General features: G+C 43.7%; 1 protein-coding gene across 1 annotated transcript; it reads left to right on the forward strand.

The window, feature by feature from the left end:
- Positions 1-1,033: 1,033 nt before the first annotated feature.
- Positions 1,034-27,737, forward strand: gpatch8 (G patch domain containing 8). Its single transcript, XM_029437476.1, is given in 10 exon segments — positions 1,034-1,177; positions 5,577-5,654; positions 12,646-12,718; positions 19,956-20,023; positions 21,795-21,881; positions 22,031-22,174; positions 22,327-22,457; positions 22,677-24,591; positions 24,593-25,316; positions 25,319-27,737. Coding segments are annotated over 10 exon segments (4,542 nt in total). The 5' UTR covers positions 1,034-1,132; the 3' UTR covers positions 26,596-27,737.

Consider the following 27,737-nt stretch of genomic DNA (forward strand, 5'->3'; position numbering starts at 1 on the left):
TTATGTTCTTTATAGTTGACTATTATTTTTAATATGCCATAGTCATATTAAAAATAATAATTCTGTAAAAAGCATATTCAATATTGATTTTCCATAGACCTATGGAAAATATGCAGTCCAAAATCTATCCACCGTTACAAAAGTTATATTATGTTACAGGCTTTATAAGTGTGTGTAACAACTTTCATCTCTAATTAGTAATATTTGAGATCAGTCCTTGTGGAAATTTCCCAAAAAATCTGAATTGAATCAAATTGACAAAAAAACAACATCCAGTGAAATAAATTGCCTACTTTTGGTGCCCCTGGGGGTCTGTGGCTTTGTGCAGTTGCCTGCTTTGCCCAGTGACCAATTCAGTGTTACAGTAGTACATTCATTATTTTAACGTTAAAACAAAAACATATACATACAAATATATAATACCAGTTGTGGAAGAAGTATTCAGATCTTATTTAAGTAAAAGTACAAAAGTATTGGCATACAAATATACTTAAATCGCCAAAATTATAAGTATTTATTATGCAAAATGTCCCATTTCAGAATAATGTAGCCTGGATTATATTATATATTATATCCCTAATGTTGCAGCTGGTAACGGTGGGGCCAATTGCATTTACTTTACAGTAATCTATAATAATATATCAGATTTTATTCTGTATTAATGATTTCAATATGTAAAGTAGTGACTGAATTCAGCAAATAGGTTACTTATAGTGGAGTAAAAAATATTTCCCACTGAAATGTGGTGTAGTAGAAGATTTAAATGCTCAAATAAAGTACAAGAACTTCAAAATTGTAGTTAAGTACATTAAATACATGCACTTTTTTCCATCACTGAGAAATACAAACCATATGTGGGCATACTAATTAACTATACATTACAGGATTAATATATCTCCAACTCATTCCCAGAGGTAAAATTGTAACTTTAGGTGGAAATGATGTACTGTAATATTGTGGAAATGATACACTGTAATAGCCTATAGTGTAAATTGTTAGGGAAAGGTCAATGCACAGAGGCTGAATCGCTCGCTTGGTGCACATCATCACTATCAGCAGCAGCAGCACAGCGCGCGCTCCTGTTGGACGCAGACAGACGGAGCGATAGAGAAGCTGCTGCTCGGTTCAGAAAATGGCCGACAGATTTTCTAGGTTCAACGAAGAGCGTGATTTCCAGGTAATGCATGTTAGACAATAGACGGTTTGCATATATTTTACCATGTCTAAGTGTTGTTCATAAATACAGATTAAAACGTCACGGACGGCTTTTTGTAATTACAAACGGCATCGTGCATTTCGGTCTAGATGTCGCTTGCTAGCACTGCAAGCTAGCTAAGCTAATGCTAGTGCACTGCGGCTCTTTTGAATTTAACTTCCCTCACGTCTCAGTGTTTAGCTGCGTGCTATATTTGGCTCCTATCGTGGGGGTATGAGCTTTAACATGCATACTACGCAAACCCTCCCAACCATGCAACAGCAACATAGATATGGAAGTTAGTGACCTTGGATAGTCTGGTTATTTATCGACATATGCTAACGATGGATTGCTAGCTAGCATGTAGCTAACTCGTACGCACATTCATAGGCAGTTGTAGTACTAGCTAGAAATAGCTGTATCATTTTGACAACATCCACAGCAGCTAGTTAGCACTGTGAAATTAACCTAGTTACAGCCAGCTATATATAGGTCCAATCATGTATTGACATTACATGAAATTACATCTAATATCTTGCTACTTAAGTCTCAGACATAATTATCACTTGTTTTTGTATATTAACAACATGTCCTTGTCCACTAATGAGCTGATTTTGAAAACTATCGAGCTGTTTATTACCTGTGTGTTGGACACACACATTCCTTGGCTGTTTTTGTTGTTGCCAGACTGGTTTAGCTCATCTTGACTGTGTTTGTTTCTATAATGCGAGTTAAATGTATTCTTCACTGGAGACAAAGTAGTCTGAAAACACTGAGATGGTAACAATGGGCTCTTATTTTGCTTCTGTGGTGCAAGGTATCCTTTAATTGTACATATACATCCGTCCCTACTGCTCAGTAAAAACGTTATTTTTGTGACTTGATATTATTTCAGGTTGCATATTTACAACAGAGCTGAGCTGCTGAATTACACCCACATATGAGCTGTGTGTCTCTTACTTGCATATCTGTAATCTGGGCCGCACCCAGTGAAAACCAAACACAACATTACTCATTAAAAAATGTAATTTCTCATAGTTATTTTCTTCCAAATTCTTATTTCCAAATCCTGTTTTGTTTTCTGCTTTACACCGCATCAGTCATACTTTGCATCCATACACATTTGAAGCCACTTTACAGGTTTCTAATTATTTAACCTATTGTTATTGGCTAATCTACCCTACTGGCAATACAAGTAAAACATCTCAAGTAACTATGTATGCAGGTGTCTCCTGCACATACTGTCTCAGAAGTAATATCAACTGTGTTTTGCAGTAACTTTGAGTGGTTTTTAATCAAATAAAACAGGTACAGTCAAGAGTTTTGGGATTACGGTCATGCACAGGTGTCATTTATCTAATGGTGTCAAAACATTTCCTCCAGGAAACAACCATCACATGGTATACATTGGAAAACTTGTGGTGTCATGACATTGTATCAACAATGAATGTTGAGTTAATTAAATGCATTTTGTGACCAAAATTGGTGCTCATGTAGAGAACATTTTTATCTGTCTTTCCCCCCCCCCCCAGTGATTTGCAAAGCAAGTCGGGAGCTGCTGTATCAACAGTGATGATCAGGGTTAGAGGAAAGGCATAGATTTATAATTTCAACACCAACCCAGCCCTTACAATTATCTGACCACATTTATGCCCCATTAACACAATGTAGAAAGGGAGCAAGTGTTGCTCTGGTGCAGTTTGAGGGCTTTTTATCTGTGTTTTGGTATCAGATAGTTGGAAACTTTGATAAAATTGCTGTAGCTTGTTTTAAAAGTCGTCAGCTATTTTCTGTAGCAATGATATGACGCAATAGGTGAATTACCAGACATGTCATTTAGCCCATTACAAGTTTAAGCATGTATAATTGCTTGTTAAATTAGCTTGTGTTGTCTTCTCTAAACCCACTGTGTTGCTGTCTTGTGGGAACTCAGTATTCAAATTTTTTGTCAGTGAGAGGTGAATTGCTGTGTGGTCTGAATGAGGCTGTTGAAGGCAGCTCCGGCTCAGCACAGTGGAGCTCTGTGTGTGAGAGCTGCTGTGAAGGCATTCATACGCTCAGTATTCAGAAAGTTTCTCCTTGACTCCATGGAGTAAAGCATGCTGCCAAGCAACACGGCGTAGGAAACACCCACTGATGGTCTACCTAATATCTACGGCACAACCAGTCCAACGGCTTCATTGATCTATGTTCCATCCTTGTTAGAGCTTTAGCATGCAGATACTCTTGAATTGCAGAAACACACCAGGTTATTTATGAGCGTCCACTGAGCCCGCCAGCAGTAGCTCTCTAATTTCCTCATGTGAGGTAGTAGGGAGCATCCATTTCACTGTTGTAGAACAAATGGAAATGTACTCCTGGAAACATCAGAGGACTTAGCAAAGATAATTTCTATGCAGCATTGCTGTTGTGTTTGTGTACCAGAGTCAGGGGGATGAGGAAGCAGCAGTGAAAATAAGAAGTCAGTGTTGTGGACGGGGGCTGTGCTTGATGGCACATTAAGTGGTCTGAGCAGAAAGTCAAGAGGAGGAGAAGTGGCGGGGGGGAGAGCAGCCAGGGAGCCATTGATTTGTTCATAAATAAATCCGTTGCTATCCTCTGCATCTCCCCTTGTCATAATCCCCGGCTTCACTCATGCTGATGAGGAATCCTGTCTCATCTGAATTAATGACTTCCAGTGTGGCATCAAATCACCTCATTATTGGGGGCTGATTTTGAATAGTTGCTTATCTCCGCAAAACCAGATTCCCCCAGAGAATACGGGGGGGTAAAGCCTCTTCCATGACCCAGCGCATGTTAGCATTATCTTTTTACAGTAACGTTTGCAGTTCTGCAGCTGTAGACTAGAATATTTTGCAGTGAAGCAAGAATTTCTCAATAATACAAAGGCAGAGTAAATATCCTGCTGTGCATGTTCTCTCAAATAGATATGAAAAGTGGAAAACACCCTCAGTGTGTCGTATGTTTTGTGTGTATTTGTCCACATGTGTCTTATTGCTAGTTGCTGCACGCATCTAGTGAATAATATACCATGGATCTTTGGAATCGTTTAGTTTTCTGCGTGTGTGTGAAGGTCAGGAGAAGACTGACTCACAAACATGACCTTCGTCTCTCCTCTGCTGCTAAAGAGAGGAAGCCATCTGTCTCAGAGCAGAGGCTGCTCTATAAACACTCTTTTTGGTTGGGGTAGCAAAGCCCATTACTCACTCTCTGTCCCACCCAAGGCATGGACTTAAAAATAAATGCTCAATTTGTATAAGAAAATCTATGCTTCAAATTCAGGCAACAAATAGCCTGAGGCGGAGCTCGTCCTTCACTGGTGTCACTACTGGAACACATTTACCAGCAAATAAAGAGACAGAAATGAACCTGACAAGAACATCCTTTAGACATAGCTTTGAATAAACTACATAATTTCCTGTCTGATTTCAAACCAAAGGCTCTTTTACATTTAAATAACTGGAAAATGGGATGGGCAGCAAAGGGAGTAAACAGACTCACATATTTCCGGTCGTAACAAATACCTGCTGTGTGTACTTCTTTTCTCTGGTGCGTGAAGCTTAGCTTTACTTTATGGTAATGTTTCTCTACTTGTATGTTTTTAATATATTGTATATTCTTCATAAATGTTTATTTGAATACCTTAAGCAGTATGTCGTTTGTGTATTTTGCTTTTATTTTAGAGTTAAATACAATAAAGAACGCATGTTGTCATCAGTTTGGCCAAGATATGGCATGATAAAACACCCATATCTACTTCCTGGAGTGTTTTCATCACTTGTAGACAGTTCTTACGAAACATAATCAACCCAGCACTGCTTCAGTTTGGGTGTTGACGACGCGCTATCTTCCAATTACCGTGTGATATTGCAGCAAAGGGCTGCTGGGGTGAGGACTCGATCTTAGCACATGGGGCGCCATCTCGACCAGGTTTTTAATATGATTACTGTAAAACATTCAGCATCAACTACTTGAGTGCAAATTCTCCTCAAGGTTTCTTGGATGTTAAGAATGAATTTCATCCTAATCTAGTAAAGAGAAGAGCATTTAGGGAGTTTGATAATGCACCTCAGCAACGCCTGGAGGGAATTTCTTCAAATGTAGCACAAACGTCCCCGTGGACTCAAGGATGGACTAATTAGGTTTTGGGGTTCAAGGGTCAAGGTCACTGTGACCTCACAAAACACATTTTTGGCAATAACTCGTATACTCAATAATTCATACGCTAATTATGACCATTTCACAAAATCCATGACTCTTACACGAGGCAGAGAAAAGCAGCACAACTGTCTGAAACATTCGTTATATGCTTGAACAAAGATTTAACTGATTAATATAAATGTATATGTCTAAATAAAGCTTTTATATGTGTGTCACTCAGGGTGGGAATCACTTTGACCATTATGAAGAAGGCCATTTGGAGCTGGAGCAGGCGTCCCTGGACAAGCCCATCGAATCGGTAAGGCTGCATCCATCATCCCGCACCATTGGACCAGCTGTGAGAGTGGATGATTGGTCCAGGGAGGAATAAGAACCACACCTTTTTATTCCATTCATTCTGTCCATGTAGATGCATCCAGTGTTTTCTTGAACACACTTGCCACCTAACCTGTAGAATCACTTGTCTCATGTTCATTAATACCCCTTAAGTCCCTCCCACTTCCCATGTCCTCTGCCTACTCCATTTCCTGTGTGACAGTTAAAATGATTATGTATATGCTAGATCTTCCTGTTTTATGTACAGCTTACAGATAAACATTTGATCCCATTAGTCATTGTTAGTCATCTTAGCACTGAGATGAGATGACTCTGAAAGCATGGAGTGGATAAAGCACTGTCATTAACGGCTGTTCTCTAAATATTCTAGCTGGTCATCCATTTCAAATGTATTCAGAAGAAATTCTGTATTTGTTAATGACGTTGCTGCACAGAGCCTTGTATTTCTGTTATATTTGTAATGTACCTATTCAACCACTCAGAGGGATGCGATCATAAATGAAACCCTCTTAAACAAGAAAACATGTCGCAGGGCAGATTAGGATTTACAAACAGCCTGATTACGTTTACACTTAGATATCTGATTATTTTGCAGTGGCTCGAATGTTTTTGTTATAAAAGGTCGGCAGTGCTTATTCCACTCCCTTTAGCAAACAAGAGAGCGCACATAAGATGGTGTGAATGGCTACATTTGTGTTTGAATGAGTGTGTGTCTATGTAGCTCTAGAATTTATGTGTTAGTGTTTGTGTCTATAGGACAGTTATCTTATTGTACACAACTTGGGGTGTTCGACATTTCTCTCCTGCAGCGAATTGGCCCCTATTAGCTAAGCAGCAATGACCCGGTTTGTATTTGCACGCTCTGCTTTCTTACTCCTATCTTTAGGGTCCTTGTAACGCTTCTCTGACTGTCTTTCTCTCTCTCTGTGTTTCACTACTGTCACACTCTACATCTATTCTCCCTCTACCTCCTTATCTCTCTCTTGCTCCCTCCCTACTACACAGTGATTCGTTGTACAGTACCCTCTGTCATTCTGTGCTGGCATGGTGCTTGTGCAACTGGGACTGCATTTTTCGCTGAAGAGGCACAAAGATAATAGCGCAGGCAGCACTCTTTTTTCTGTCTTTCCCACTCTCTCTCCACCCTCCTTCTGTCTGAAGCACTGTGGTGAGCAGGCCCAGACTCCTCTTACCTACAGTGTCGGGTCACCTCTCAACATTATGGATGTGCTTTGTGAGACAATCGGATACGATCAGCAACCAGGTATAGATTTAAAAAAATAAGTTGTTTTTCTAGTCTGAAACGGATGACTAACAGGCATACACAGTTTGCTTGATCACCAAACAAAAGGCATCTTTTCCTCAATGAAAGCTATATTTAAACAATTGACATTAACTAGGTAAAGTAAACAACTGAAATAATAGCTTGCCAAATTTAATTAAGAAATAAATCAGATCTGACTCAACATTCAGGACACTCAACATGTTTTATATAAGTGAAAATAGCTGAAGGGTACAAATGAATGTTACCAGCTGAGAGAGTTCAGTCATCCTTTCTGACCAAGGGAGAACAATTTACATCATTCTTTCTTATCCCTCACACTGTATGATCATATGTGTAGCCTGAATGTGTTTTCCATAGCTAGAATCTAGAGGCCAAAGAATATTAAAGTGTTATATCCTGGTTGAGTTTCATGTATGACGTGTTCTCACAGGCACACTGACATCCCACTGTGTGTGGGCGGTGGAGGGGGAGAGAGGTGGCCTGCTCACCTGCCTTGAGTGGCTCTTTTGCTCCTGCACTATTATTTGCGGAGGGGCGCTGAGGGCCGCGCTGCAGCATCACACAGCTCTTCACACATCTGTGGAAAATGGGCCACATTATAGGTGCCGTCAACGGTCACTTTGTCACCAATAGTAACACGCACCTTTCCGTATTCTCTTTGGAAAGTGCATACCCAAAGAAGAAGGTGGCAGACTTTTTATCCACAGGCAAGTAACCATGAAAGTTTGCCACCAATTAAAACTGTTAATCCTGAAGATAATGGTGACACTTTGTTGCATCAGGTACATTTTGATAATATGATCTAGAAGAACTAAAACACGCAGACTGACAGAGTGTGTGACCATGTTGTTACAGGTACACAGGCCTCTGTAGTCTTACATCTGGGATCTGTTAGTGAATGCTTTGGCCCAGCTTCTCGGAGCCCCTCCCCTGCCACTTACTGTGTGTGATCTATAGGCAGCTAGAGGTCTGTGGTACTTTATTGGGATCTTTTTTCTCTTTCTGTCTTTCCTCTTTGGTCTTTTGCTCTTTCTCTATAACATTGTTTTTGCATTGCATGTGTTAACTTGGTAGCATTCAGTACTATTTTATCTCAACACTCTGTCCTAATCACGACTACAATTTTCCTCCAATACTCATCCCTGCCTACGTCCTCTGCCTCCTCCCAGTCCCTCCAACCTCCCCGCCCCCCCCCCCCCCCCCCCCCTTGTTGACCCTGTCCAAGAGCGATATGCAGCGGGCAGCCTCAGAGCCACAGAAACCACACATACTCACCAGAAATCTAAAAAACACATGTATACAGACCACAGGACGTTTTCTTATTCTCCAAGTTGTAGTCGTTACTAATTGTCTCTGATACAGAAGGGACATTTTTAGGTGTGTAGCATTTTGCAATAGGACGTCACATGATTTGACACAGCTGCTTGTCAACTTCTACCATGTATCAGGCAGGAAGAAGTAAACAAGGAAAAGTTCAAACCCACTCCCTTTTAAAAAATCCTGACCCACATTTTTTACAACACTGCAGGCTTTCTATTAAGCACCCGCCTTAATCCAGTGAGCAGCAGGCGTGCTGGTTTCAAGGTCATAGCTGAGGCCCTCCAAATGTTCAGCAATGTAAGAGTGGACAAAACAACAACCACACCAAATAAATGACCATCCTACTTAAACTCAAGGGGAACGCGAGGGTTACAGTCTCTGTTTAAAGACGTTGGAGACACTTCAAACTTAACACTGATAAATGTCCAGTTGATGAATTGAGCCTTCAGAATTATGAGGTAAGTATGTATTTTTAAATGATTACATTTAAACTGGACTCTGCTTCTCTGTCATTCTCCCCATCACTTAATTAATGAAATCTTTAATTCCCTCACGTTCAATCTGACGCATCCACACTTCACCTCCATTTACTGGGAAGTAGGAGCCTTCTGTTTTAGTCGTCTGACTCTTGATGCACTGAGAAAGTTGTTTCCATTTAGTCACGCCTGCAAAAGACTGACAAGAAGTGTACAGAGCACCAAACACAAGGGAGCTGCAAACGTTTATGAGGAGGAGCAGCAGGCCCAGTCCTCCACCAGCAATTGCCAAAAGACATTCCTCAGGGACACGAGAGAGGATGATGAGTAACTGTAGAAGCCCACTTTTTTTGCAAGACGCATCCCTAAAGGGTATCGGCTTTCTTTTTCAGAACATGCAGACTCTCAGATCTGTTTTTGTGAGTGGAAAATGACATGCAATATCCAGTTTGGGTTGATTTTAGGTTGAGCCTGTTCCGTGTTACATGTTTGTAATCCGAACCAGAGCATTCTTTATTTTATTTACACAAACACGCCACAATTGTACACGTGAAAATGGCTGCTTAGACGGAAGCAACACGATTGCTAAACACTCTGAGGTCTCTAGGTGGGGTCCCCTGCATATCACTTCCCTTACCCATATCTTTTGCCATGCACTGTGCCGATGACGGCACAATGCACAGTTTTAAACCCCCCCCCCCCCTTGTAGATCTTTTGTTTGGATAACATTCTCTATTCTTTCTCCTGTATTAACAGTCAGTTGGTGGATTTATTGACATGCCTACCTTTTCTGTTTGTGTACAGTATTATGTTTGTTTAAGAGCAGAGAGAGAGATTTGCATTTTTAAGAACATTAGAGAAGCTAGCAGAATTGCAGTTGAAAGCGTTTGGCCGGTTTCTTACGTTGTGTCACGTGTGACTGTTTTTTTGACAGCCCAGTATTTTAAAGCCAGGTTCGTATGGAAATGCCTTCACTCCACTTGCACTGCTGTTGGACTCGCCGTCGTTGCTTTCATCCGTCTGTCTGTCTATTCTTTTGGTGCACTCATTTGTTGTTCAACACGCAGTCTGCGCCTCATCTCCGCCCTCTAACCTCCGCTGAGCCCATTTTGAACTAATCTCCTCATTAGTGCGACTGGTGCCTCAATCAACCTGCCCTTCTGGTTTTTAATAATATATCTTTAATCTCACTGTGATAAAAAGAAAAGCACGAAGCTTTGGAAGAGGAATCACGTTTATTTTAAGGTAGGGCTTATGTCCTCTAAGCTTTTGGAACATTTCATTATACAGACGTTTGCTGATAAACTAAACAAATCGTCTAACGGATTGTGTAGAGGCTGCGCAAAACAGTGTTTCTCAGGCGGCTAGTTTAGGGTGCACTTAAATGTCCTCGCTCAAAACCTCATAGATCAGCTTATCCCCCAAATCAATATGTTCATGTTTAGAGTGTTGCACCATAATACTGCAGTAAGGGACCGAAGCATACCCAATGTCGACGGGAGGGGAGACATTCACTGCAGCAGATTCTGCAGTGTTTTCCTACACAGTGAAGTCGGGGCTTCACATGCTGTCCAGCATGCAGGAGGCAACGCACACTTTCAGCCATACAGCTTGTAATTCTTGAGACAAGGAACTGCCAGGCATCTTATACACAGTGATCACATGTTAGCCTTTAATGCCCCAGTTATGAGTTGATACAGGAAGGTGTCCTCACTTATCTCCCCACCATGTGAGGCCCTGCACAGATTCCTTCCTTATCTCATCGCACAGTGGAAAGAGATCTGACCGTCACACAGAGTAAACGCAGCTCATACATCCATGAAATGGAAGAGGAAAACTCCAACAGAAACAGGAAGTGTAGCAGTTTAGTCTCTCTTAAGAGTAAAATCAGCCAGTTGTTTTCGATATATTTATTCCCGTCATCATGATGGTGGCATTTCACAGTTTTAGCAACTGACCTACTAAATCAGAAATATGAAATGGGGCAGAAGAAGGCATCAGTTTGCTCTGAAATAGTGTTTGAAAAGGATTATGCCAAATGATACCTTGTGGGCGGAGATGCAGTGTGTACTGTGTGTGTGTGACTACCACTCCCCTTCTCATGCACTAACCCATTCAAGCCCAGCTCACCTCCACCACAACTCACCTACATCATGGCTCAGCCTGCTCTGTTCTGCCCCCCCCCCCCCTGTCCCGACCTCCTCTTTTTGTCAAAGAGAACTAATTGAGCCCTGTTGAGCCATCACCTTCCTCTGTGCCTGATCCACCCGAGACTAACACAGTTGGAGTTTTGCTACCCCGCCCTCCACACCAGCCCGCCCCACCCCTCTGTATGTGTACCATTCACAGTGCGCTACTAACACCGACGATCCTTTTTGTTAAAACGATTTAACAAAAAGCGTGCATGCTGTTTTGTTCCAACCCCTTCACTTTCTGTTTGTGAAAGTCGATCTCTTTGTGATTATAAATATCCTTTCTGTTTGGTTTGTATGTTTTGGTAGAATGCAGCACTCTGGTGAATGTTAGGCTGGGAATAGTTATAATCACAACAGAAAAACACTGCTTCTTAAGAAATCACATTGTTTCCTGTTTTATTTGTGCTTGAGGATGTACTGTAGTGTGTAGTGGTGGGACGGTCTTGCATTTCACTTACTGTTTTTTCTTTTTTTTTTTTGCTCACCCATACTAGTGATATAACGTTCTCAGACGTGCACATTTGGCCCCTGAGTATGCTACGAATTCCTGTTGTGTATGTTCTTGCACTCCTCTCTCGCCTCTGATTCAATATAAGTTGCCTGATCTTGCCCACATGTACAGTGTTTGTATACTTTGTCATTGCAACCATAAGTATTAAAAGAAAAGCATAAAATGAATATCAAATGGCCGGCTACCTAGTTTAAAGTCCAAGCTATGTCCGATTGAGCCCATGTGTGAATAGAGCTGCTAACGAACTGGTGCACATGGTTGGGATCTGACCAGTGACAGACCAGAGATGCTCGAGGTGTCCAACAACATGCACAATGGCTGTTTCTAGTATGTCTAATGGGGCTACATGCACACAATGTCTCCCTCTCTTCACCTGCACACCCACGTCTCCCCTCACACGTTCATATTCTGTCCACCCTGGGCCTTGTAATGGTAATCCAAGGCCCACTAGCTCCACTTCTGTCTCTACCTCTTGCTATATTTTTTTGTGACAGCTGCATATGTTTCATGGTGCTCCCCTTGTCATGGTTACAGAATCACAGCAAGCTTGGAGTTTCTGGTCTTCGTTTTGTTAATGCAAGATTTCCATACCTGTTCCGTGTCCCTTTTCTTTGTGTACTAAGATCTTGCTCTGTAGTGGTTCATATATGTATGTGTGTGTGATACATATATTGCCCCCTCCTTCCTACCACTCATTTTAACTTCTCCGTTAATGTGTTATCTTTATCATCCGACAAAAAGAAATGCTCACGCCCAATTATTTTGCCTTTTTTTTTTTAATTAAAAATAAATAAATACAAATAAAACCGCACTCCTAATTCAGGAGGGTATCCTGTAGTTTACAAGCTACACATAGCCTCATGCATTCATCATAGTGGAAAAGCTACCCTTCCTCTCAGTCTCAAACCATCTACCCCCCCCCCCCCCACTCCCCTCCCCACCCCCAACCGTCCTTACCACTCCTTGTGCTGGAAGATATTACACGCTGTAGGTGATGTGGATGACTCTAATGATGATGGTGGTGGTGGTTGTGCTGATGATGATAGTGTGATCTGAGTGTTTTGTTATGTTTTGTTTTGTTTGTTTTTGATCAGTACCCAACGGGGAAAAGCTCCTCTTATTATTGGAATATTTTTGGTTTTTTTCTCCTCTGTTCTCTCTACTAGGATAACATCGGGCACCGGCTGCTTCAGAAACATGGCTGGAAGTCCGGACAAGGTCTTGGCAAAAGCATGCAGGGTAAGGACTCACTCTTCTGTATACTTATGTTCAATGTATGCTGGCGGTTCTGAACCACCAAACCTCTTGTCATTTTCTTTCATTTCCAGGTTTTTTTGTATCAGCAAATGTTCTTTTCTTTCTCTTTCCCTTTGTGTCTGTTGCTAGGTAAAAGAATATTTTTTATTTAAACAAACGTCATTCCAGCTGTTCCTGTCGCTCTCATGCAGCTGTTCCCTTAAAGTTGAAGAGGGAGGAGAATGCTCCCGAGGCCTTGTAAAGGATTAAGACAGAGCAGTGACCCTGGGGGTTGGGATTTAGGAGTGAAGTGTTTATTTGTCTTTCAATTATGCAATCCACCTTAAAATCACAGTTCAATTGAAGACCGTTTTGTTCACTTCCAGTTGTTTTAGCCAACTCGCTTTGAGAAAAAGTATTTATGGATCGCTGATGCGCTAGCACATAAGTCTCGTACCATCTCTAGATCTTACTCTGAACCCCCTGGTTAAAAACAAACCCTCTGATCAGCTTACATTGCCACGTTTATATCTTAGTTAAAGGAGTAAATGTGTCTCTTCTGAGACATCGGGGCAGGGATGCATGGTAACGAATAGCACATGGTTGACTCTGGAAACACACAACAGCAAACATGTTAGCCAGAACTCTATCCAACAAGGCTGTCTCCTTGCAGGAATGCGAAGAACTCGAATAAACAAGCCACGTACAAGAACTTTCTTGGGCTTTGTCTGGGCCAGTTGTATTGGCAATATCAGAACAAGCCCCTGTGGCAATGACATTGGACCCAATCCAGAACCAAGGTACACTAGTCCTCCTTAGAAAGCTGAAAAATCTCAGGAGCGCTCTCACTGCCTTCCGCCATGTTTTGATTGACCCAAAAAACAAACCTGCTTCGCATGCTGCGCCTGCATCTAGAAACCGTTATGCTAATTATCGGGAGTTTTACCATGGTTTACTGTGAAACCGATAACTGTTGAATCCCTACTTTGTGGTCTGTAATAACATTTACTTAAACCTATTAACATTATGTGTACTTTTTAGAGGTTTTTATTTTAAGATGGAGGATTGTTGTCTCGTCTGAGTGTAGTGAAAGCGGTACCAGAAAAATGCTCCGTAAGCTCTGCGCATTACCTCTGTAAGATGTAGAACGCTTTCCCCTAGAAAGCTGCATTAAAGAGGTTTACTTTCAGGAGACATCTGTAATTGGATGGCCCAGTTGATATTGACTTGCTGTAAGAGGGAGCAGGCTGAACAGAGCTGAGTGTGTGGGTTGGTCTTGACTAACGTCAGCACCTCATTAGCTCAATCCTGCTGTCGGCTCATTGGCTCAGAGGCAGTGGTGCAGAGCCCTGGCATGTTTCCACTGAGCCTCTTCCTGTCTCTTCAGCCCCTTTCTTCTCTTCATCAGTATCTTTCTTCTCTTATTGTCCCTACTTTCTTAACTTCCTCTTCATAGCCTCACCCTTCCCTGCACTTTCTCCAAAGAGGATGACGTGTAGCATTGTCCATGAGTGATGCCATCACTGGCAGTCCAAAGAGCCCAATGAGCCCTGGCAGTTTGCTAGGAACAGAGCTTGTTTTTTCGCATAGTTTCTGGCATTTAGTTTTGTCCACCTCCTCCACCATGTTCTTTTCTATCCTCTCGTTCCATACCATTTTAACCTCAGAGCTTTAATTTCTCTCATGCAGTCATTTACTTAATTTCTCTTGTGTCGCTCAATTGCAACTCTTGCTCAAAGGCATTGCTCTCCCTGTAAACCCAGCAGTAACATGCTCAATATCAGAAAAACACGACGTCTCCAGCGCACACCCAAACTAAAAACAAGTTACAGTCTTAACACATGAACGTATGCAGAGCAAGGAAAGTAAGTGAGTTGCTTAACGTGATTTGTAGGCAGCACAGTTAGATTAGTCCATGCCTTTCTCGTGTTAGTTGTCAGGTAATGAGATTTTCAGTTTCCTGTGCACTTGTCAATGGACACAGAAAACTGCGTCTGAGAACTCCCGATTTGTGTGTTTGACTTGAAAACTAGTGTATACGTGGTCATTCGGAGCATGTGTTGGCAAAACAGAGGTTCAAGCTGCTGATACGCGTCCTTACTTCACCAGACGATGGCTGTAGTGCTTAACTTTGTTGTTTGCTGACCAAAAGAGGAGGAGGAGGAAGAAATGTGTCTCCTATTTCTACTGTTTTAGTTGCCTCAGTGGAGAAACAGTCATACAGGCAGGTATTGCTGTAAGTCACTCTTAGCTTTATTTATATCTGCTCTCCGCATCGTGTGATTGGAGAGCCATGATAGGTTTGACATTTAGACATTTTTATTGTGTTGCCTCCAGAGAGACCTGATGAGTGGCTGTTGAGCTGCGTCGTGACCGCCCTAGCACCTCTTGTTCATGTGCATATATGGTGTTGGTTCCCCGTGTCGTCTCATAGGTATTCTCGGCCTGACGATGGCCAGCGACCAGAGCAGACCGAGCTCCCTTATTCTGGGCAGGCTGACAAGTATATGGAGAGCAACAAAACAGCAGTCCTTTCTGAGCTTAGCGTTTTGTTGTGCATATATTTCCATCTGGCCTTGAACAGCTGAAACGCAATCGATTTTGATGTGATAAGGATGCGTGCTTTGTTTGGAGGAGAGAACAAGTTGCAGGGGCTGACTGTGCTCTTGTGTTTGCCGCTGGCGCCACTGATGTGTGGTTATGTAAGCATCCTGCTTTGTAGGCAGATGAGACTGCGGCAAAGTGTGTCCAGTTGTTGTTGTGTAGGAATTAATGGCCCACTGTTTGGGAGCCCACGATCTCTGTTTCAAATTTGCTTAATGCACTTAGTCTCACACAACAAAATGCACCCTTGCATCACATTGAAGTTTGCTGGATAATCATTTTAATCTTCCTCTCCTTTCCTGTCCTTGCAAGAAGAGAAGGTTTTTGAATTTTGAAGTGAAAGCATTGTGTCCCCTTTTTAAGTTTTTCACTGTATTGACTTTGTTCTTATTCTTCTTTTGTCCTTTTTGCCCCTTTTTAGGTAAGGTTTGTTGGATCCCCTCTGTATGTCAGTATGTGTGTGTGTGTGTGGGTGTGTTTTCTTTCTCCCACTCTGCAGTTGACCTCAATGTAACACCCCTTTTACAGTGTACTGTAGGCTAATGGCCTCTGTCAGCTTCCTCCTCTTTGCTTCATAATCACTAAACCTTTATTTCAATCTGCACAAAAAGTAAAGTGCTTCGATTTGAACAAAGAACAAAAATCCATTTTAAATCAAAGGTAGATTTAGGAAGCCATGATTCCATCACATCCCTTTAGAATCATCATCTTACACGTATGTTAGATTTTGTTTTTCCTCTTTGAGTTTCCGTTGCTGCTGTCGGTGATCTGATTGGCTGTAACCACGGCTCAGACTTTGAATGGCTTGCAGAGTAGACAAGTTTTCCCCCCTCTGCTTGTTTGCCTGTTTCTACCTCAAAACTTGTGAAACTTGTGTGTATGTGTGTGGTCATTATATGGGACTGAGATGTGTGTGTGCGTCTGTTACTGACCGGGCCATAGAGTCAACTTAGAGGGAAAATCTCACCACCCTTCTACACCCCGAATGTCTCTGTCCCCATGGTTAAACACTCCCGTCCTCCCCTGTTTCTTTGCCCCTCCTGCACAGCATGTTTGTCCCAGAGGTGCACTCTTGCCTGCCTCAAACCGTCACACTCACCTGGGGCTTTAAGCAGTGTTGGAGGTAACACACTGAGCTACTTCTTTCACATGATAGAGTGAAATGTAAAACTCCAGACGAGTGCACACAGTTCACATTTATAGTATAGTTAGTAGTTTAAGGATACTTCAGTAAAACTGCGGCTACATAGCAACGCAGACCTCGCTCTAAGCACTGCTCAAAGCCTTGCTGGCTCTTTCCTCAGGTACATTTTATGTGTGTCATGTGATCACTTGTTCCGGGGGGGGTTAAGCACATCCCAAAAAGAAGAGCTTGAAATGAAAGATTCTCAGGGAGATTTGCTAACTGGGCCGACAAGCGTCTGCGAGGCAAAAAGCTCAAAGGGGGGGGGGGGGGGGGAAATGGTGGTCGTCCCGGGAGGCATCAAGCATCTTAGGCTAACGGATAAATACGGCACAATCATTTCCCTGGACCAGTCACTAGGCCTGTCACGATAAGTACTCGACATGGGCATGACCTCAATCATTTGAATCGATGTTCGATGTGTTTACCTGCGTCTTTGTTTGCCAACGCCAGAGAGTCCTTTTTATTTACGCTTTTGGATATTTGAGTCTGAATAAAAGAGTGAAATGTTCATTTCTCTTTGAAAGGGTGTACTTGCATTATAATGCTAATATATTATCAGAATATTAGAGATGTTCATCCACCATCAGTAGTTATGGTGACGGGCCTACCAGACTCTCTGATTCATGACTTTTGTTATAAGATGCGCTTCCTTTCGTCGTAGTTAATATACCATTAGGTTCATTCCCCCACCCAGTACAGCTCCTCCCAAAACTATTTATCTGATGGGGTTTCTAATGGTTTCTTCTTGGTGAAGCTAAAAAGTGAGGTTTTTAACTGATGCAGGAGTCGGGGCGTACTTTGTAAGGGGTGGCAGTTTGGTACCTGTGGGGCATATTCTGGTTGAGAGAGCGAGACGACGCCAAGTTAGGGGCCTGGGGACTGGGACGAGTGGTTGGGAGAGAGTGGTGAGAGGAAATCCCTATAAGCACCTAGCCCTGAGTGAGGGGGGTGGGGAGGGGGGGGGGGGGGGGGGGGTGACACACTAAAGCCCCTCTGGTTAATAAACCCCACAACCACACTCCCAACCCCACCCTCCCTTCTCTATGTGCCTCAATCTTCCTGCTTAACCAATTGGTGTTTCTTTTTTACAGCGATTTGATCCTGCCCATGTTGTGCTGATGGTAAACTTAGTGGTAAATGTTATTTTATCCCCCAATTGAATTTTCTTTGTTGTTTTGTTTTTAATTTCTCCCATTTTTTTTGTTTTCCTCTCATCAGAGCACCAATGCTACATAGGCTTTCTATTCTCTCTGTATTAGTCCTCATTCTGCTGCTTGTATATTATCATGCATATGTATTACTCTTAGAACATTGTCATTTTGTTTGTTTTCAGTTTGATTTCTTTTCTTTTTTTAAACCTTGTGATTCACACCCTGTGATTTAGATGCACATTGTTTTTGTCTGGTCCCTTTCTTTTCCACTGGAATGGGTAATGTGGAAGTATTGTCACTGTGTTTAAAGATTGGTGATAGTTTGGGATGACTGTAATTGTTCATTAATCTTTAATTCTGGGCCTGGCTTGTGACTTCATTCAGACAAACCACTGCAGTGGCTGACGAACAGACCGACCCCCCCCCCCCCCCCCCCTCCTTTTTTTTATCGGTTTCACTTCTCTGGCGCTGTTGGGCAAAGAGCGTGAACACACACGTCTATCAGTAGATAGTCTTGTGATCTAGATATCTCTCAACAGTCCTCTCTTACTTCCTCAGTGGAATAAAACCTCCACAATTATGCAATTTGGAGTTTTTAGCTAAACGCCCACCAGATGACAGACACTGCAGTGGGACTGAGAGTCCAGGCAGGCCATTATATGTTACAATGCCAATGCATCTATGATTTCAGAATTAATATGTCATTGGGCTGTGATGACTAAATCAATCTAAACTAAAGGACAGCGCAGGAATGACACTTACCTTCCTCTATCCGGGAAGGTAAGAAAAACAGCTCAATTTGAAGTAATGAATTCATAGTTTAAGGGAAGCTTTGGTGCATTATACATCTTGTCTCCAGGCTCTCCTTGGCAGGGCAGTGAAGATGTATGGTATTAGCCTCCGGGTTTTTCTTTCTAACACAGAAAACTCTTCATTTTGATTCAAATTTGTAAGAAGTTTAAGCCACTCAGGCAGCACAGCAGTGATTATACATTTGCAAGCCCAGTGCTTGTAGTTATTCCATATGCCCAATGGTATACAAAAACAAATTGATTCATGAAAAGAAAACTAACTTTAATATGTGGGAGGAAAAAAAACTGAAACCAAACCGAATTGATAATCACTATCAGTAACATCGAGTCTTGTATCTGGCTGCAACAGAAGCCGCACAACTAGTCCAAATTCTTTTTAAGCCTTTTGTTTTGAGATTCCCCTGTCTATCTGTCTGTCTGTCTGTCCCCCCACCCTCCCCCCCCACCCATACCCATGTTTTACCAGGTAAGTATCCCCATCCCTTGCACTGTCACCATGGCGATACCTGGCCTGTGACGTCACTCTGCTGTAGTTTCAGTGCTTGTGTCCTTTTTTATTTTTATTCTGTCTTTCTCTCTTGCTTTGTTTGGCTGATTATGAGTGGATTAAGCAATTCTGTGTCAATCTCCAAAGTAGTTTTGATTTTTACATATTTTATATCTTTAATGTTTCATTCTGTTTTTGTTTTTTTTGGTTGTCTTTGGTTTGTTTATTTTTTCTACAGTTAATTTCCTTCCGATCTAGCTCTTTTCACAGCTTACGTAACGTAGCATAAGTAGACAGGAATTAATTTTTCCCCAGCTCTAGTCATGATGAGGAAGGGGCCTGGGACTAGGGAACACATTTGGACCTCAGGACAGTGGAAGGGGCTTGCAAGGGTCAGCCAGCCAGAGATGATGCAATAGGCCTTAGATAATATTGGGAAGCTTTGTTCCCCTCCATGGAGGATGTCGCAGTGGCGGCAGCTGCGCAGGCCTGTTGCAACTCCCTTCACACACACTAAATGCACCACACACACCCTCAAGCTGTAGCGTCCTTGATAAACTTGGCATTCTGGTTTAACAGGACTGCAGCAATGAACGGGCGGAGGAAGTGGGGGTGGGTTGCACAAGTGCACTGAAAAGATATGGAAACAGATGAAATCTAGTTTCTAGTGAACTTAATCTTTCTCTAGTAAGACATAATGCAGAACAACCCTGTTGCCCTTGACTTCATTCAATACAATATTTGACTAATTAAAAAATGCAAATCAGTTGCCAGGTCAAATGCAAGGAGAGTTAGATAAATAGTTTTATACTTGGTGGCTGCAGTAAGCTGTGAGAATGGCTGGTGTTTGGTTCACTGTAGCTTTCTGGTCTCTTTGCACTTCAAGGCAAAATTCTCTAACCCCAGCACCCTATGCTCTAAAAGCAGGCTGTTTTCGAGCTGGCCCTCCGTCCCAGTCTCAAAGACTCACCTCGTCCTCTCTCTGTCTCTTTTCCCTCAGGACGCACCGACCCTGTGCCCATCACCCTCAAATATGATGTCATGGGGATGGGACGGATGGAGATGGAGGTAAGATGCTTTTAAAAAAAATCTTTTGTTCATATGACCGTTTGTAAATGTCCCGGTTGCTGCTACATATACACACTGACCGTGTCCAGCAGCTTAAGGCATGTTCTTAAGCTGAGATCAGTTCTTAGTTGAGCTCTCACCACCGTAACTGTTAACCTTATTTCACTATAACCATTGCTAAGAGGTAAATAAAATAAACATGTATAATAATTAAAATTCAAGCGCTCAGTGCTGACTCTGGAAGAATCATTGGCTTCAAATCCATTTCCATGGCAGACGACTCATAGATGAGCCGCAGAGCATCGTGCACAGTGCCAAGGTTCAGCTGGAGTCATGTAAAGCTCAGCAGCTCTGGACTGTTGAGCAGCGAAAAACATTTACGAGCGTTATTAATCATGCTTCACTAACTGCCAGCCTGACAGACAAGTGTGGTGGGTGCCAGAAGAGCACTCACCTGACTGAATGAAAAGGTGCCAAATGTAAAGTGAAGAAAGATTCATGCCGAGTCCGGTCCCTTGTATGTTTACACTACACAATTTATCATTTTAGTTTTCAGAGATCACCAACAGCCTCAGATCAGAGGCGTGTCTGTAAGTCCAAATCCTGTAGCGTGAAGATCGTTTCAACCGGCAGTGACGACCTAATGTGAGCGCAAGATACAGGGCGAGGGAAATATCATCAGCACTAACATGTCCTTGTCGAGCCACAACACGAGCAGGCAGCTTCCTGCATTCATTGCAAAATGATTTAATTGCCTCCGACTCTCTGCAGAACAGACGATCCTTTCTGTCTGCTTCTCCTCAAACATTCTCGCATCCATAGTCTTCTCTTTTTATTTCTTGTTTTTTCACTGCAAATCAGCTCAACTTGGATCACCAGCTTCTTGCAGACACCCAATCTTTGGATGAAAGAGCTCATGTCCTGCTGCCTCAACGTAGTTTGGAGGCCATTCCTCCTTGTAAGATTTATTATAATGTGCGTGTACAAACCACAGCAAGATACCCCTTTATATGACAGACAGTCGTGCAATGGGATCAGTACAGCAATCTGACGACTATGCAAATCGTATAGTGCGTAGGTGCCTTTTAGCTCCACTGACGTTTCAATGCTACAGCACACAGACACGCAGCGTGACTGTGATCCTGTGCACAAAGCACAGTCCACTCAGAAAGGGGTTTTTCCAACATGTCTGTTAAACATCTTGAGCCCTGACCTCGACCCCACCAAACACCTTCAAGATGGACAGCCCATGAAACTAAATATACAGTATGATACAGTAATAAACATGCAGATGCTTCATATCTGCTGCCGGCAGAATGTTCCTGGAATTTCAGTTCCTGCCGTAAATTGCATTTGACCTTCACATTTTTTGGTGAAAATCATTCATCTGCCTTGAGGAGGATTTATGCTTCTATGTTGGCGTGTTCCTACAATCCATCATGTCTTTACAAATAATGTCCGACTGAAGTACGTTCTTGTCGGCTACAGTATGTAAATCACTTGTACTGTGAGAAATGTATTTGTTATATATTTTTGCTTTGGTGTTTTGCATTATTCTGGATACGTAGATGTTTTTGTACAGCCACCTGCAAAAAAAAGATGACTAAATGGGATTTCAGAAAACAAAAGCAACACAAACTGACCATCATAGCCCAAATGTGCCACCAGCATAACATTTCGTCCCATACACAAAAAAGATAAATTTGCATTACTCCCTATGATTTGTTTTATTTTCTGCAAGTGCTGTAACTTCTGTGTCTGTGTTTTGTAGCTGGACTATGCAGAGGACGCCACAGAGAAGAGAAGAGTGCTCGAGGTGGAGAAGGAGGACACAGAAGAACTACGGCAAAAATACAAGGTGAGCCTTGTGTCATTCTCATAATGTGTGGTGGTTCTACTAGGGCTGCTGTTGTGCACTAAACGTGGAAGGAAACAGGAGACTTACTGTAATTAAGTCTTGTACTTTTTAAACACATTTTCTCGCTCCTCCCTGTATTTCAACATTAGGACCAGGTGGAAAAGGAGAAAGCGATTGCAAAGGCTTTGGAAGACCTGAGAGCTAATTTCTACTGTGAGCTATGTGACAAACAGTACACCAAACACCAGGAGTTTGACAACCACATTAACTCTTATGACCACGCTCACAAGCAGGTACGTCTGACGATCAATTCTTGAACTCTTAACGGAGATCTATTTTGTGTCAAAATATCAGAAGTGTCTTGTCTTTTTATCTGTGAGAGAAGAGATCTTGATGTGCTTTGTTCTTCCCCGTCTTGTCGATGTCTTTCTTTTGTGTACTGCAGAGGCTCAAAGAGTTGAAGCAGAGAGAGTTTGCTCGTAATGTGTCATCCCGCTCACGGAAAGGTGGAAAAAAGCAAGAAAAGATGATGCGGCGGTTGCACGAGTTGGCTGAGCAGAGGAAACAACAGGACCGGTGAGAATATATTCCTCGAGTGCCCTCTGCTGGTTGGATTTCAAAATATATCTGTAGTGGTAGCACTATTGCATGTCAGTGTTTTGAAGGATCATTGTGCAGCTTGTTAGGCCAAACAAAGACCACATGTTAAAACTAATGTAGATTTAATATTATTCACTCTCGCAACATCTCAACATTTATCCCACGTCTCATTGTTATCATACTTCTGTGTTTCAGCACTCCCGGAAGTGGGCCCATGTTCAAACCTACCACAGTGGCTGTGGATGGAGAGAAGTCAGAAGATGGCGACACGACGCCTGAGAACACTACTTTGACAGACTGTGTCCTGGAAGGATCACTGGCAGATACAAGTGAGGAAACCTCCCCGAAGCCAGCTCCAACCATCAGCTTCTCTCTGGGGAGGAACACCTCCTCTCCGACCCCTAGTGGCGCATCCAAAGTTAGTGTATCCTTCTCTTTTGCAAAGAAAGCCCCAGTAAAGCTGGATACGGTAGCGGCAGTGTTTGCTGATCATGGAGAGGAGGCTGTAGAGGAAGAAGAGACCCAGGAGGGAGAAAAGGTTGGAGGGCAAGAGGAGATATCTGGCAGCAGCTCAGACAGCCCTAAAGAAGGTGACGGAGAAGGAGAAGGTGAAGGAGAAAACGAAGGAGGAGAAAGCGCTAGTGTGCCTTTAATGGAAGAGGTGCAGCAGCCTGATGACGGAGCGTCTCTAGCTTCCACTCTCAACAAACTAAAGATGATGATGAAAAAAGAGGAAGGATATGCTGGACAGGAGCCTCAGTACTATCACTATATACCTCCAGCTCACTGCCGGGTAAAGCCTCACTTCCAGTTTTTGCTGTTTATGAAGGCCACTGATCAGTGTCCGATCAAAGAAGAGGAGGACGAGGAAGAGGGGCAGGAGGAGGAGAAGGAGAAGAAGATTGAAGAGACTTGTGAACTGACAGATCCTGATGTTACAGAGGAGTGCAAGCCTGAAAAAGAACAAGATAATGTCACTCCATCCCCTGACCCAGAACCAACTCCTCCATCGCCTAAAGCGAAGACAGAGGATGTCGCTTCACTCACAGCAGATCCAGATCCAGCCCCAGCCCCCATACCCACTTCCCCTATTAAAAAAGTAGAGAGCCCACAGGACACTCGGGATTCCAACTTGGGTCCTAAAATCCCCACAGGCCCCTTCTTCCCAGTTCTGAGCAAAGATGAGAGCACTACCCTGCAGTGGCCCTCTGAGCTCCTCGAATTTACAAAATCTCAGCCTTCCCTGTCTTACAGCTGCAATCCCCTCTACTTTGACTTCAAGCTGTCCCGCAAAAAAGGAATACGCGGTGGGAAAGCAGCAAAGTCCCTGAAGCCTTGCGAAGTGTCTGTTGACAAGGGGCAAGAGATGGTGGCTCCAACAGCTGAAGTAGACACAACTACTAAACCTGGGACCAGTACTGACAAAGACAAGGCAACGAAGAAGGCAGAGCCCGACCAACCAGAAGGTGATGAGCAAAAGCTTGCAACTGGTAGCAGTAGTGCCAAGAAGAAAAAGAAAAAGAAGAAGCACAAGAAGTCTGCAAAGCACTCAAAACGCAAAGAAAAAGACAAGGGAGAAAAAGAAGATGCGGAGGGCGAGACCGAGGCAACGCAAGAGAAGCCCAAAAAGAAGAAAAAACACAAACGGAAGAAGAACAAAAACAAGGTTCCAGATCAAGAAGAGGCAGCCGGTGATGAAAAGGAAAAAGCAAAGCCAAAGTCAGAAGATAAAGCAGTTGCCTCCTCTGTTCAGTTTACAACTGGAGGGGGAGGGGCTACGGGAAATACAGGCGTAGAACTGGGCAAGAGGAAACGTGCTTCTAAGGAAGTGTCTTGCAAGTCTGCAGCCGAGGAAGGAGGAGCTGGAAAAGGCACTGACAAGGTCAACACCTCAGAGGAGCACAGTGGCACCAAACGACAAAAAACTGACTCCAGTGCACCTCAAAGTGCCTCCTGCTCCACCTCAGCCCAAAAGAATTCTGGTCCTGGTCGACCTCCCAGCAGCGAGAGTGAAGAAGAAGGGGGCTCTAATACTCAGCGCTCACGTCATCACAGGTCAAGTCCTCGGGAACAACGTCGCCACCATAGTGCGGAATCAAGGCGGTCCTTGCAGCCGTTCTTCAAGACGGGGGGAAAGACGGGGCAGCAGTCGTCGGCGCCATCGTGGCCAAACCTCCCGTAGTCACTCGTACTCCAGCAGCTCTGAGCGCTCCTCAGCAGGCACCAGCGCATATAGCCGCCGCAGCTACTCGGACAGCTACAGCGACCACAGCAAAGAAAGACGCAGGCGGAGGCACTCCAAGCGATCGTCAGACTCTGAGTCTGAGCGGAGGGGAAGCCGAGGACGTAGACGTTCCAGGAGACATCAGTACTCCTCTTCCTCCTCAGAAGAATCCCGCTCACGTTCACGCAGCCATAGCCGCAGGAAGAGGCACCGGAGGCACCATCGGAGCAGCTCAAGAAGCTCTAGTAGCTGGAGCCGCAGCACCAGTCCGAGATCCTGGAGGCGCAGCTACAGTCGAAGCCACAGCTCTGCCAGCCGCTCCTCCAGCTCCACCAAAACCTCTTCTCGCCGACGAGTCCCCAGGGCTCGAGTGGAAAGTGACGCACAACGCAGAGATTTCAACCGCTCTTGTATCTACCGCTCCCAGTCTCCACGTTCATCTTCATCACGAGGCCTTAACCGCAACACCCATTCATCCAGCTCGCAGTCTGTGAGGACAGGGGTGTCCCGAGATGCAGGAGAACAGAAAAACTCCCTTACTGCACGCCAGCTGCTGGAGAAGGTTCAGTCTAAAAAAAGCTCTGATCATTCTGCCACAGGAACAAAATCTGGACTAAGATTAAAGACCCACCAACGGGATACTTTGGTCCCAAACTACCCCCGACCCTGGGAAGCAAAACCATGCTGCCGCTTTTTGGTAAACTTCAGGCAGGCAAGAAACCACTGTTTCCCCTTACCAGACCTAGTGAGGGTGAGAAATCAGGAGCAGGAAAGTGCTCTGAGCCAGAGGTTATCCTGGTAGAGCCTATACGGGAGTTCCCCCCTCCACCACCGCCACCAGCTCCCCCGGTGCAGAAGGTTGAGGAGGCCCCGCAGATCACAGTGGTACAAGAGGAGACACTGCTTCCCGCTACAGAAGCCCAGGTGCACGAAGAACCCCTGCCGTTGTTTGAACAGGAGCCTACCATGACGATGTCCCTGTACCAAGGAGAATCTGGACAGGACCCCATGATGGAATCTCTCATGCCAGAAATGCAGCAGCATCATCCAATGCATGCCTACCCTGCTTACCCACCACCCAATCTGGAGGAGGATGGCATGGAGGCAGAGGAGGATGGACTGGCTCCTTTAGAAAGTCAGCCCATTACGTTCACACCAGAGGAGATGGAGAAATACGGAAAGCTGCAACAGGCTGCACAGCAGCACATCCAGCAACAGCTCATGGCCAAGCAGGTCAAGACATTTCCCTCTGCTGCTGCGGCTGCAGCCGCCGCTGTGGCAGCTGCCAACCTGGCCCAACCTCCCCATCACCCGACCCTGCAGCAGATCCACATCCAGCAGCCCACTTTGTCTATGGCCTCTGGCACATCAATCACCACAGTGCAACACGCCATCCTGCAGCACCATGCTGCCGCTGCTGCAGCCATGGGCATCCACCCACACCCTGCACATGCACATGCACATGCCCACCACCCACACCATGCACATGCCCAGTTGGCCCAGGTACACCACATTCCCCAGCACCACCTTACCCCCATCTCCCTGTCTCATCTGGGCCACTCCCTCAGTCATCCTCTGGGACACTCACTCGGACACTCACTCGGTCACTCACTCGGACACTCACTCGGTCACTCACTCGGACACACTGGGCTGATTCCTGCCCACCACACAGCCTTCCTCTCTGGTCAGCCTATACATATTATCCCAGCTTCTGCACTTCACCACAGCCCCTTAGCTCTCCACCATATGCCGCATGCAGCCCTCTACCCCACACTTTTTACACCCCGCCCCTCACAGGCTGCTGCAGCGGCAGCTCTCCAACTCCACCCGCTGTTACACCCAATCTTCTCAGGGCAGGACCTCCAGCACCCACCTAACCATGGCTCTTGAGTAACGATACAAGTGAAGTATAGTCCCAGCACCCAACCACTGAAAGAAAGACTTGACCTGAACCGGCTTGCTTCAGGGGTTTAAGATGAAGTCTTTGAGACAGGAAGCTGTCAATAAACAACCTTTTACTGGCCGACGCAGGGCAGAAGTTGTAGCCACAAAGTGGTGCTGCCTGTGTTGGGTTCAAAATTGACATTTTTCTTCTGGCATTTTCTTTTCATATTTTTCCCAGAATTTCTAAAACAGATTTAAAGAGAATTCCTCAAGACATTGGTTTATATTCCAGTTCGATGTATATTTACAGCACCGATTTGTTTTTGAATGATAAATCAGAGAAATCACTGGAGTTTTTCCGTTTTTCCACATACAAATATTATTCTCAGTTTTTGCTCATAGTGGCAGCAAAAGAGCGACGTAATGGCTGAAGCTATTCGCTGAATCATATTAAAATGAGAAGTACGTGGTGGGCAAACGGCTTCAGAGACAGACTACTTCATATTTACTGATATTGTTTATTTTATGTTCTCATATGACTACTTGATCTCGATTGGATCCTTGGTCTCAATTAATTTGTAAAGCAGTAACTTGTACATATATCAGTGTGTAATGTGAAGAATCCCACCAATGATGACCATATGAAATTACAGCTTTCCAAATCAGTATGACATCACATAAGAACCTCCTCTGAGCGAGGAGGAAGTGACGTAGGGGTTTGAACATCTCTAATGCTCTGAGGCGAAGCTCATGTTCCCTGTGTGGAGGGTGCACCTGAATAAATTGCACTGAAAATCTGTACATCGAGATGGTGCGTTTGCATCATGTAACAATAAGATTGTAGTATACTGCAATAATTGTATTTTTCTGTTTTTAAATTATTTTCCAAAATGCTCTTCAGGAGAAGGGCTGTTTTTGCTTTTGTGTAATTTTGTAAATAAAGCGGCTGTAGATTAACCTATTAACATTCTAGCGGTTTGGTAAAAGCAGAAGATGGCCACATGTTATGTATTCTATCAAGTTTGTTTCTAAATTAACCCGGTTAACATGGACTGGGATGGCAAAGGATAGTGATCTGTCGAACAGTAGCAACTCTGTATTTTTTAAAAACGTACTGTTTCAGCAAATAAAAAAAAATCTTGAGTTTA

Source organism: Cottoperca gobio, chromosome 8, assembly GCF_900634415.1.
Source record: "Cottoperca gobio chromosome 8, fCotGob3.1, whole genome shotgun sequence".
NCBI lineage: Eukaryota > Metazoa > Chordata > Actinopteri > Perciformes > Bovichtidae > Cottoperca > Cottoperca gobio.